The sequence below is a fragment of the Lepisma saccharinum genome, chromosome 1, assembly GCF_977018435.1.
Source record: "Lepisma saccharinum chromosome 1, izLepSacc3.1, whole genome shotgun sequence".
Taxonomy (NCBI): Eukaryota; Metazoa; Arthropoda; class Insecta; order Zygentoma; family Lepismatidae; genus Lepisma; species Lepisma saccharinum.
In genome coordinates, this window is record NC_139229.1 from 61,099,920 (window position 1) to 61,113,140 (window position 13,221).

The following is a 13,221-nucleotide window of genomic DNA, read 5'->3' on the forward strand; positions in this document are numbered from 1 at the left end:
TTTTTGCAACTCTAAGTATTGCTGACTTGTAAGAAAATACTATTTCCATTTGCATTCAAAACTGTAGGATGTTTCCTGCTTAGTTATTCTTCTGTGTAGTTTACTCCATGTCAAAACAGCACTAACAGATAATGATGAATGAGGTAGTGCCACAGGACCTGCTCTTGTCTTCTATCAGGGTACTTGGGTTGAATTGCCAGTGGAGTTGCATTGTGCAGTTGTTTGGATTCCACTATATTTAAACTGGACTGTAAAGGTAGTACTAAAGTAGATTATTGCATGCATGAGTTTACCATAGGTTATAATTTCTGGTAACTGAGGATATACTAAGCCCTGCGACAGTTTAAGTTTGCAGCAGGTTTTATATTTTAATCCACGCGAGAACAGCACTCAGCATCTCCCGTGCCAGTCTTGCCTCAACCGAAAGATGTAAATATATGTCGACCAAGATATTTCTCAGGTTGGAATAGCCATGAAAAACCAACTTAGATTTGTCTTGAAAGTTATACTAGAGCTGGGATCTTGTGTAGGTATATTTGATTATCCTAAGCTGGGGAAGGTAATGGAAAATCAATACAGGATGAATGGAGTTCTCTTTGGTGTAAGGAGTGTGATTCGTCTGTTGGCACAAGTAGAAGCAGTAGCCATGAATGGTTTAGGTTTCATACAGACAAAGTTTGTACTTCTTGCTAGGGGATGATGTGTATAGTAAGGGTGCAATCTGGAATTTTTGAAGGTGGGTGGATTTGAGATGAGGAAAATTTGAGGGTAATAAACTGGTTATGTTGGGAGGAAAATATTGCCATTCAATTGGAGTCACAGTAGCAGTTTCTGCAGTTAAGAGTCTAGAAACTCTTGTTCGACCTCACCTTCTACATGTTGCCAGATGTTAGACTGGAGGGGTTACCTTGAAACTCGAGCTTGTTACATGCAGACCTCAAAATTCAATTAAAAGAGCAGCTCCGTTCATATTCCATATACGTCCCCAGGATTCACAACACAGTAAATTTGTCAAAATGTATTTTCAGTAAATTTGGGCACGGAAAAAATAACTGCAATTGAATCTACAGTTGAAAGTGGGATCAGATTCACTGAAAACGCCAGGACTACAGTAAAGGTTGATTGATTGATTGTTGTTTTAAGTCCACCTTATGCACAGAAAGGCTAATCGGGACTAGACCTACAGTTTAAAGTGGGATCCGAACCACTATGTGCCTCCACCGAGTATCGAACCTGGGACCCCTTGATTACAAGGCGACGACGTTACCACTACGCCATGGGGGAGGCTCAACCACAGTACAGGTTAATTAATCTCCCTTCCCTTTAGTTATCAGCAGATACACGTGACGCTTAGGCAGAGCTTTAGAGCTAATGATAATTACCTTTTGTCCGATTTTACCACGACTTAAAATAGCAGTATCTGGCGGGGGTTTCAGATATGGTAATCTGGCATCTAAATGAAGCAAAGGCCATACGGGCAGGCCTCCTTTCTTCGGTATTGCACCCGGTGGTTTAGGGACAGATTCACATAGTCTGGATACCGGTGTCGGTCTTCTTATAGCCAATAAATCGGTCATTATTTTCTGAATCTAACCATCACCATAAATGGAGGGAAGCAACATTAATAATTTGTTCATCTCGTCAGTCGTCAGGATCGTGATTACCAATTTCGTGATTCGATTTTCGAGCGCAATTTTGTTCAGTGTAAGATATTTTATAAAGCGTAATTGTCTAATCCTCAATGTACAATCCTATACCGGTGATAGAATTTTTTAAACTCTAGATGAAATATTTTCATTTCTCGGAAATACTTTTGACTCAAAACTGTAAAATACATTCAATATATAAATAGTGCTACGCTATTATAGAGTATATACTATATAACTAATGTCATCAAATGCTCCATTCAATAATTACCCGATTAATACATCATTTACAGCAATGAAACTGGCGTTCGTATTGAAGATGGCTAGTTCGTATCCTGCAAGAATATGGAAGATTTAAATTACGAGAAAGTGGCATATTTTCTTGCCTGTTTTTCTCAAGTTTTGATGCTACTGCAAGTCAAGTTATCGGGTTGGGCGCCTCCAGATACACTCAACATCATAGCTATATTAAGTTTTCAGGTTTTTATTGGCTTTGCTGGTTGCAGAGTTGAGAAGAAAGGTGATCGGTGTCTGAGAGTGTCAAAAAGTGCAGCGAACTAGACGGGCTTCTACATCAGTGAGTAAACTCAACTACATAGAAAGTGAAATTTTATCCGTGAAGAAGAAAGTTTTCGGCATGACAGTAAAAACTTCAACAACGCAAGTTTCGTTCAAGGAAAGTGATGAATGCAAAGGACAAATAAACACCTGTTGACTGTAGTGTATTGTAATATTTACGTAATTCAGCTCGACTAGAAATGGAGACGTCTGAGAGACAAAACGTTAAATACATATATGATTTACCATATTTTGAACGCAGAGAACTCTGCAGAATTTTAGACGTTAACAACAAATGGGAAGAACTTGGTAAGTTGACTTGTTATCACAAAACTGTAATAATTTAATGAACTAAGTGTCTTGGGATGAGGCGCATATTCATATAGGCCTAAATAATTAAGAGGGGGCCGGAGAGAGAGAGACACTCATATATTATTGTATTTCCCTATGATTAAATGTTAAGTATCCCCGAAACGTCTGAAATTCCTTTATTTTCTTCTTTTCATATTGGTACTTAAGTATTCTGCATTCCTAAGGATTCTTGAAGGTGCCATTTCGTTTGTTTTTTTCACGCAAATGATCTAAATTTTCGACATATCGAGTAATTCTTGTTTGTTCGTTTTCTCTTGCGTTACAGGGCCTCCCGATCGCGCAGTAATCAAGGGGTCCTGGGTTCCATACCTGGTGGACGCACATAGTGGTTCGGATCCCACTTTAAACTAGGTCCAGTCCCAATTAGCCTTACTGTGCATAAAGTGGACTTAAATACACCAAATCAAATCAATCCCTTGCGTTACACACAATATGGCGGAGATATCTTGACTAGCGTTGTCGATGATCAGTGGTTATGCAGTGTTGAAACCTTCTTCATCGAAAAATACATACTTTTGTGTTACTGATTTGGTATTTTTTTCATTGTTCAAAAACCCCACGAACCATGCACGGCAAGGTTAGGTTCAGTTAGGTTAGGCAAACAGTTAAAATTGTCATGTTCTTGGAGAACAACGGTGTGGTTGGAAACACTGACCGGGAGTTACATCATCGAACACACGCAACATTTGATTCACGTAGTGGACGGACATGGAGGCAACAGCTTTCATGCATTGGAGAGACATTAATCTTCAAAAATCCATGATTTACCGGCGAAATAAATTAAGCAATGGGGAAAAACACTTTCATGACCTTTCAAAAGTGTATGGAAAGTCAGTTTGGTAAGTACTTTCTCCTGTAAAATTGAAGAAATAACGTTTCGGGGATACTTAAATTTTAAAATTTAAAACTTAGTTAATTTGCACCAACCAACCATGTTTTAGCTGGTGAGTACAGCTGGTTTTCAACGTATTTGTAAGCTCTGCGAATTCACTAATGGGTCATTCCATGCCAAATCAACCAAGTCCACAACCCGACCATCTCAGAATTTTATGAAACACTACTATTTGGTAGTCTTCATGAAGATATGAATTCCTGAGAAATTGTAGGTTCCTGTGTGGCATAGTTATGGAGTTTTGGAGGGTCGAAAATACAAAAAATTGTCGATATTCAGTCTGCGCCCGAGACTTTCATGGATAATTGCTCTTACCCTAAGTAAAGTAGAGAGCTGGTTGTAGTCTTGTTTGAAAGGACATGAAATAAACTTTCCAACGGTATATCACATCACTATATTTAAAATAAAATCTTTTCAAGGTCATCCACTTTAACCTTTGGACTTTGAACTTTTGAAGGTGCATATCCGATTTCCTTGAAACTTAAATATATTGTTAACACAAGGTTACACTATAACAGAACTGAATTTGAAGTTGGGACAATTATGGGATAATTAAAGAAAAACAATTTAATTAGTAAGTGTATTTTTTCAGCCGGTTATTTCTAGTGGTAGTTTGCAACACTGTTGTTATTTACATTTAATAATAATATGATTATCTATAGTAGTGAAAAATGGACAAGAATGTTTGTTTCCTGAGAATAACTTACATGCACCATAGTTCACAGGTTGTTCTTCAGTATTCATTCAATCAGTCTTTGCATGGCAAGCTGGCTTTGGTCCGTTGTTAAAGTGTACGTTCTTCTTGTAGCAGTGGAAGGGTCCACTTTTGTTAGAACATTGCACGTCGGGACCCAACAAATGTCCAGTTGGACCAAATGGGGACATAAAAATGATCCTGATGGTCCATGAGGTTGAAGAAAGTTAATTTGTAAATCACCGTTGTCTTCAGACTCTTTCTGAACACACACTAGCCACCAGTTGTTATTTATACACAAGTAAAATATCCAGAAACAGTGTTCTATAAATTCATCACATGCAGAGTAATGTTTCATATGTATGACATCTTTTGTAAAAGGAAGTACTGCATGAACCTTTTGGATTCCTGAAATGGAATTAACTTTGGCAAATCGGTCACACAACATAGAAAAATCATCCTCATGGTAGGCAACATAGATGAAGTTTTTGCAATTTTTGTAGTGTGCTGCTGCTCCACCAGAAAAGTAAAACAACTTGCCAGGTTGTCAGAAACAAATTTATTCTTCAAAAATGTAATAAACTTTGGAGTAAGTGAACTAATGCTTTATCATGCTATCTGATATGGCAAACAAATTTTCAGTTATGACTGTCAAAGTATTGGGATTTCCATAATAAATAGTGAATGGATGTATTGTTGTTGCTTGACCATCATTCCAATGAACACCTTGTGAGGCATCTTGCAACACACAGGAGTAATTTTCTGCAAAATCACAAAGTACAATGTAGTTTCTTTTAAATGCTTAAGAAATTAAGCTTCCTGGCACGAAAAAATTTCTGATGAGGTGAGCATTTTTTCAACTAGAATTTCTATGAATTCTACAGGCTTCATTGATGTTTCAAGTCTGTCTGTGCATATCCACTGTTTGTTCCTGCTTTGGTGTTAATTTCCAGGTGATATTTATTAATTTCAAAATATGGACTGTCAAGGTTTCAATGGATCTCAAAATCTTCAAGGCTTTCTAATCTGGATGATGCCATGATGCTGGAGATCAAGGTATTTTACTTAAAAAAAGTCAGCTCAAATTATCTATTCAACATTTTACCACACTTGTTTCAAACAAGACTCCTGCACACATTCTTCACTTTCTAGTTGCAGAAGTATTGCACATTAGCAAGTCTGCAATGCAATAGTGCAGTGTTGCAAACTCTCACCTGACCGGCTGAAAAAATACACTTATACTAATTAAATTGTTTTTCTTTAATTATCCCATAATCGTCCCAACTTCAAATTCAGTTATGTTATAGTGTAACCTTGTGTTAACAATATATTTCAGTCCCAAGGAAATCGCATCTTCAAAAGTTCAAAGGGGATGACCTTGAAAAGATTTTATTCTAAATATATTGATTAATACACCGTTGGAAAGCCTCTCTCATGTATTTTCAAACAAGACTACAACCATCTCTGTACATCAATTAGGGTAAGAGCAATTATCCATGAAAGTCTCGAGCGCAGACTAAAAATTGACAATTTTTTGTATTTTTGACCCCCCAAAACTCCTTAACTATGCCACACATGAACCTACAATTTCTGAGAAATTCGTATCTTCATGAAGACTACCAAATAGTAGAGTTTCATAAAAATCTGAGATGGTCAGGTCAGAAAAGACACTTTTTTTGGTTGATTTGACGTGGAATGATCCTAATGTACCAATTAGTCTTGAAGCATAATTGGATTCAATAAACTCAACCAAAGCATTTTCTGCAGAATATAGTCGGTGACAATTTTTGGTGGTATGACTGATGATGACCGGACCCCTATCCGATTTTCTTCATATTTGGCATACTTACTAATTGAGACCTGCTAATGACGAATCTGAAGTTAAAATTTGGTGGAAATGTCTAGAATTGAAAAATAATTGTGAACTATTGGCGCTAGCCCCACGAACCATTGACGTGTGGGTAGGTTGGTTTCAGTTAGGTTAGGCAAACATGGTTAAAATTTCGTGTCGTGGTAGTATCAGGATCTAGAAATTGCAAAATAATTGCGAACCATTGACGCTAGCCTCACAAACCATTGATGTGTGGTTAGGTTAGGCATAGTTAAAATTTGATGTCGTGGTAGTATCAGGAATAGATATATTTGCTTGTGAAACAAAAAATTTCGCAAAAATCGACGGTTTTCATTCCGAAAAGTAACACCTTATTTTTGCTTATTTTGCAATTTCTAAACGTTTCCGACAACTTTTAACTTCAGATTTGTGATTAGGAGGCCTCAATTAGTGAGTATGCCAAATATGAAGAAAATCGGAGAGGGGTCCTGTCATCTTCAGTCGTTCCTTTTTGGCTGAGATCGAGATGTGTGAAAACTTAACACCACACCCCTCTGTGTGCTCTTATGCCAAAGAGGATAGCTTTATTTTTATACCCATAAGTTATAAGAAAATATATTATTTGAACATGTAAAGAAGTTATTCTTCATATGTGTTCTTTCCTGGGGCATATTTTAGCAGTCGCCAATGTCTCAGCCAATTTATTTTTATTTTCTTCATTACTTCGAACATTAATCTTCTTTGACTATTTTTTTCCAACACAGCTTTATTTCTTACTTTGCCTGTCCTTTTCACATGCTCTAAAGTGTGCAGTTGCTTTTCCTCACTTCTTCTTAAGGTCCAGGTTTCTGCACCATACAATGCTACACTTCACACAAAACACTTCATTAGTCTCTTTCTTTTATTGGCTTCTTTTACTGTTGCTATTACTTCCTGACTGCAGCTCATATCACTGCTTATGATACATCCCAGGTATCTAAAGCTGTCAACTTGTTTAATACTTTTAAGGTTTTAATTTGATTCACCCTTGTATTTGAAAAGGTGAAGTATTTTGGTCAGCATAATGCATCGAAAATAATTAAGTTTATTACCAAATGAAATGATTTTAAAGTACTGGACAATTCCCCGATTTCATTCATATTTCACATACTCAATAATTTAGGGCTCCAATTCACGAATCTGCAGTTAATATTTGGCAATCACGTCTAGAAATTTTTTTTTAAAAAAAAGGGGGTCTATGATCGCAACCGACAATGCACGATTGCTCATTATTTACCGGAAGATTTTCTGTTTCCAATACTTAAAAAATGAAATGTACATTCTGATATTACTACGACCCCAAATTTGAACTATGTTTGCCTAACCTAACCTAACCGTGAATGGTTTTGGGGGCTATGCGGGAATGGTTTGTGGGGAACCGTAAAAAAAATGTCAGTTTCGTAGCACTTGAGCGACAAATTTTAACTGCACAATCGTGATGAAGTGTCCTAAATTATTGACTATGCAAAATATGAACGAATGCCCTGTATTATTAATATGTACCCAACTGAAAGTTACTAAGAAGAACCTACGAAAGAAAGAACTTCATTTCCTACCTTCAAAGTCTCCTCATACCACACAGATTACTGAAGAAGTGAATGCTACGTTGAAGATTCTATGCTTGTATACGGAGAACGATCGCGGTAATTGAAAAGCTTATTTTACAACTTCTACTACACGTCAATTAACAATGTCAACACGTCACCCCATGTTCACCTCAGATACTTCATTGGGACTACGTATTTTGTGAGTATAAGAAGTAAGAAAAATAGGTATTACATTTAGTTTTTTCAGTATTAGAAACACAAAATCTTTCCGTACATAATGAACAATCGTGCATTGTCAGTTGTAATCACAGACCCCCCTTTTTTTGGAAATTAACTCCAGATTTGTGATTAGGAGCCCTGAATTATTTAGTATGCGAAATATAAACGAAATTGGGGAATTGTCCGGTATTGTAAAATATTACCTTACCAAACTAATGATTACAGCTACATTTTGTAACTTGGGACCACTAATTTCAGACATTTCTACTAGACATTTCACTTAAATATAAAAATTAATTCACTGATTATTTTTAATAAAATATTGCTGACAACGTAAGATATATATGCACATGAATGACTCATTCATTCATATGTCACCAGCTGCAAGACTTATAACATTTTAAAAATAGCACTATGATTTGTCCTGTGCTTATTATTTGTTACATCATTTTTGGTTATGGAATCAGTTATCAGTATCCATACAACATTGCCTGTTTTGTATATATTAGTTTAATAGTTCATTTCACACAGTTGTTTTACAATCATGGAGCTGAATATAACTGGTTTCATGATTTTTTCTCCTTCCCCTGACAGGTGGCAGGTACATGGGATTCAGTATGCTTACCATTCAAGATTTGAGACGGGAGTTTTTACGTGGGAATTCTCCAACTCAGGAACTACTCACAAAGTGGGGTCATCAGAACCATACTGTGTTGGAATTATTTGTTCTTCTGTCCAGGATGCAGCATTGTCAAGCAATGTTGGTGCTGAAAAATTTTGGTAAGTTTTCTTGCATTTGATCCATCTTTTAATTCATGCAGCTGTTATGTTGTGTATTTAGTGTGTGTTAAATGAGTTATGGCCACTGTCCATTCTACAAGTGTTATTTCTTTTTCACGTACTGACTTCTCTTTTCTCTCTCATTTTCATCTGTTAACATGTAATAAGTTGTAGGCAAATTCAATGTTCACTTTGTAATAATTTCATCTTTTTTGAGGTAGTCCGGTAAGGATGAAATTATTGCAATTGCTTTTTCTTTCTTTTAGGTGGAATTTCTATCCATATTTTATGTGGCAATTCTTAACACACTCTTTGTTACAGGTTCTTTCCATGTAGTATAGGAAGCCTTTTTCTCGTTTACGTATATTGATGGAAGTACGTATATTGATGGAAGAAGGTATAGTAATACCAATATTTGATTTTCCCGATTTTGAAATGGGGAAAAGCAAGAATCATGGAAATGGGCTATTAAAGTTAGTAATCCATTTAAGGCAGGATGCTGACTATGTAAAACTGAATTTGACGTTTCAAATATGTGAGCTGGCTCGTTGAAGTCTCGTGAGAAAGGAAAAAGCAAAATAGCTGTTAATGCACAGTGTTTAAGTTCCAGTATTTTACAGTTTTTGTTGTAGTGCTAGTACCAAATCCTCTGCTTGTACGGAACAGGTGGCTGGCACATCATCATCTGAACCTGTTGTTACGGAAAAGAGTGACAATGCTACTAGCCCAACAGAAACTAGTAATGTGTTGAACAAGTACATAATCAAAGACCAAGTGATGAAAGCTGAAATAATTTGGACCTTAAATAAAGTTACAACTCATTTGTCTGCCAGAAGCCAAGTTAGTGCTACCGAATTGTTTCCCTTAATGTTTCCTGATTCTGAAATTGCAAAGAAAATGCAGTCACACAATGACAAAATAGGTTATGTTACCACTTTTGGTTTGGGTCCGTATTTCCAGCAGACATAACTTCATGACCTACGCAAATGTGACTACTTCGCAGTGTCTCTGGACGAACAGCATCTCTCAGAGAAACCAAGTGGATTTAGTAGTTCGTTTCTGTAATTCTACTGTTGAGTCATTCCATGCCAAATCAACAAAGTCCACAACCCGACCGACTCAGAATTTTCTGAAACTCTACTATTTGGTAGTCTTCATGAAGATATGAAATCCTTTGAAATTGTAGCTTCCTGTGTGGTGTAGTTATGGAGTTTTGGGGGCTTGAAAATACAAAAAATTGTCGATTTTTAGTCTGTGCCCGAGACTTTCATGGATAATTGCTCGTACCATAATTGATGTAGAGAGCTGGTTGTAGTCTTGTTTGAAAGTACATTAAATAAGTTTTCCAATGGTGTATCACATCACTATATTTAGAATAAAATCTTTTCAAGGTCATCCACTTTGCCTTTTGTACCTTGAACTTTTGAAGATGCATATCTGGGATTTCCTTGGAATTGAAATATACAGGGTGAACATAAAGTCCCAGTCCATTTTTGCAGAAATAATGTATTCATGAATGTGATAGTACAACATTAGTAAACAAGCATATCAGTGCTGTTCAACGTGATGTCCATCAATTTCAAAACACGTTTCCCAATGGGTCAGTGTTGCTTGAAACACTGTGTCCAACATCGCTCCGGTGATGAGTTCGCATGCGTGCCTTATGCGTTGTTTGAGGACTGCCACATTTGCAACCTTACTCTTGTAGACCTGTTCCTTGATAAAAAACCCATGCAAAAAAATCCAATGGTGTAAGGTCGGGGAACCGCGATGGCCAAACACGTGTAGATCCTCTTCCTATCCATCTGTCTGGAAACATGTTGTTGAGGTATTCCCGCACAGTCAAGGCGAAGTGCGGTGGTGCGCCGTCTTGTTGGAAGATCACGGAATCAAGAATCCCATCATCCTGTAGCTGTGGCTGGAAGAACAGTTGCAACATTTCGAGATAGGTGTCTGCTGTGATGGTGTTTTCTGCAAACATGAATGGCCCATAGAGTTTTTGTTTCGTGAAACCAAGCCATACATTCACCTTGGGTGTATTCCTTTCCCATTCGATAGTAGCATTCGGGTGTTCAGAAGCCCAGATACGACAGTTATGACGGTTCACAGTTCCACAGGTGTGGAATGTCGCCTCATCACTGAAAAGGATGTTCTCCATTAATCCATCCTGTGCTGCAGCCACGCAGAGTTCGTAGAACACGTCTTTCCGTACAGCGTAATCCTCCGGTTCCAGTTTGTGGACAACCTGGACGTGGTACGCTTTCTTTTTTAAGGTGTAGTGCAACACTTTCCACACCGATGATTGAGGTATCACCAGTTCTCGACTGAGGCGACGAGTTGATGCAGTGGGACTACGCTCAATGGCTTCACGGATACGTGCTACTGTATCACCCGACATCGATGGTCGACCTGTACGTTGCTCATCGAGTAAAGATCCGGTGCGCATAAATTTGTTCACCAGTTTTCTGATATTACCTCGTGTTGGAGCCTCTCGTCCACATTTTCTACGAAACGTCTCCCTGACCTCCTCGAATGTCTGACCACGCAAACGTGCCGTTACAATCACAATTCGTTCTTCTGTTGTTAGCATCTCCTCGGAGTATCATTCACCTGAAATATAAAAACCATGCATTAATTTTTTCTGCAAAATGGGCTGGGACTTTATGTTCACCCTGTATATTGTTAACACAAGGTTACACTATAACATAACCGAATTTGAAGTTGGGATGATTATGGGATAATTAAAGAAAAACAATTTAATTAGTAAGTGTATTTTTTTCAGCCGGTACAAGCGCAAAGTACATTTTGTATGAGTATATTTTATGAATAAAGTTGTATGAGTATGAGTACATTTTGTAAAATTAAAGTAACTGGCCATTCCCCATCCAAGAAGAATATGCAGTAACATGTAATTATATAAATTAACATATGCTTAGAATTAAAATTAATAATTTTTAGAACTTTTGTAGTAAAAAGAAAATGTAAAATATATACTACTACCAAGGGATATGAATTACACGGCAGGTAAAGGTGAGAACTCAGCTTGCTTTTGTTAGTTACTGCAAATTTTTCTCAACTGCCCTTCTGGTAGGGGTTATTAACAATAACAACTTTTCTTTGTTTAAAAAAATATAGACCTGGAAAATAATATGAATAGACCTGGACAAACCTGGAATTTAAAAACAGACATTTAGTAGACACCCTGATACTTGCAGACTCCAGTTTCGAAAACCAGAAAACAATAGCAATATGATTTGTGTGCTCAACACGGATCACCCAATGAAAAGTCACATGGCATTCCTTCGCCCTCGAAGGCCTGTTGCATCATACTTTAGTTTAGACCAAAAAGGAAAGAATGCTTTGACAAATAAATTGCATATTTAGGCTTGATTCACATCAACACTCAGGTCACGGTCAGCACACACCACACTAGCACTCAAGTTTTGCTTCAGTCAATGTATGCAAGGTATGACGATTGTCAATCTGGTGTTGGATGATTGGCAGTATACACCGATTTTTCTGGTACAAGCAACTGTCGATTGTTCTAAATACAATGTTTTAAATGGCAGGCTTGGCTGTTATAAAAGTGGCTTTGAAAGAAAATGGGGAAAAAAAGACATAGAATTATGGAAATGGCTTTGGGTCCATCCAATTAGTGCAAGCTGCAAAGCAGAAGGTTACGTTTATATACCCTCTACCCTCGTGTAGACATTGGCAGAAAGTTTTTCAATAATTTTTGAATGTCACTTGCAACTTTTGAAAGCTTACTGAAAAAAAGTGATGATAAAGAAAATCATGAAATTATTTGGTGCCACATCTCCTAGGGAAAAGCTCATAGTATGTCTAAGGTAAGAAAAATTAAATTTGGCTACACTGTACAAGGGTCGTTCAAGGTTGACCGGGATTTTCGTACGTAAAAAATCGATGAATAGCCGGATCATGATGAAACGTGCGGGTGATGTATTGTATTCCTTCGCGAGTAACTAGCGCCCGGCAGCGAACATGCAGCAAGCAGTGTGTCTGTGGCTGTGGAGCAGCGGTATGTAATCAAATTTCTCGTGAAGGAGAACGTGAAACCAGCTGAGATTTTCAGACGATTGCAAGCACAGTATAGTGAACAAAGGATGTCGCGGACAAGAGTGTACAAATGGTGTGAGCAGTTTTGTGAAGGACGGGAGCTGGTGACAAATGAAGCGCATGGACACATTCGCCCGACTGCAGTCACACCAGTGAATATCGCATGTGTTGAGCAAATGATTCTTGAGAACCGGCGAGTAACAGTGCGGGATATTGCTGCCAAGGTGAATATCAGTGTCGGGAGTGTTGAGACAATCATTCACGACCACTTACGCTTCCGCAAAATCTGTGCAAGGTGGGTTCCCCGCCAGCTGACATTCGATCAGAAGTGGACACGCAGGATGGTCTGTGAACAGCTTCTGAATCGGTTTCGAGCAGAAGGTGATGAATTGTTGCAATCCATCATCACGTGTGATGAAACATGGTTGCACAATTCAACCCCAGAGACCAAAAGACGCAGCATGGAGTGGCGGCATAAAGGTTCCCCGCCCCCCAAGAAAAGCAAAATGCAGCCGTCCTCTGGAAAGATCATGGCAAGTGTCTTCTGGGACATGAAGGGCGTTATC

The 13,221-nt window shown here is 37.9% G+C and overlaps 2 protein-coding genes across 2 annotated transcripts in view; one reads left to right on the forward strand and one right to left on the reverse strand.

The window, feature by feature from the left end:
* Nucleotides 1-1,704, reverse strand: part of LOC145998320 (uncharacterized) — a 40,498-nt gene extending 38,794 nt beyond the window's left edge. Inside the window, exon 1 of the mRNA XM_083134748.1 lies at nt 1,383-1,704. Within this exon, the coding sequence (XP_082990874.1) occupies nt 1,383-1,577 (195 nt within the window). The 5' untranslated portion in view covers nt 1,578-1,704. The remainder of the gene's footprint in view (nt 1-1,382) is intronic.
* A 533-nt stretch (nt 1,705-2,237) lies between these two features.
* The window catches only part of LOC145995401 (uncharacterized), a 56,519-nt gene continuing 45,535 nt past the window's right edge, over nt 2,238-13,221 (forward strand). Inside the window, exons 1-2 of the mRNA XM_083131991.1 lie at nt 2,238-2,513; nt 8,393-8,578. Of these exons, the coding sequence (XP_082988117.1) occupies nt 2,405-2,513; nt 8,393-8,578 (295 nt within the window). The 5' untranslated portion in view covers nt 2,238-2,404. The remainder of the gene's footprint in view (nt 2,514-8,392; nt 8,579-13,221) is intronic.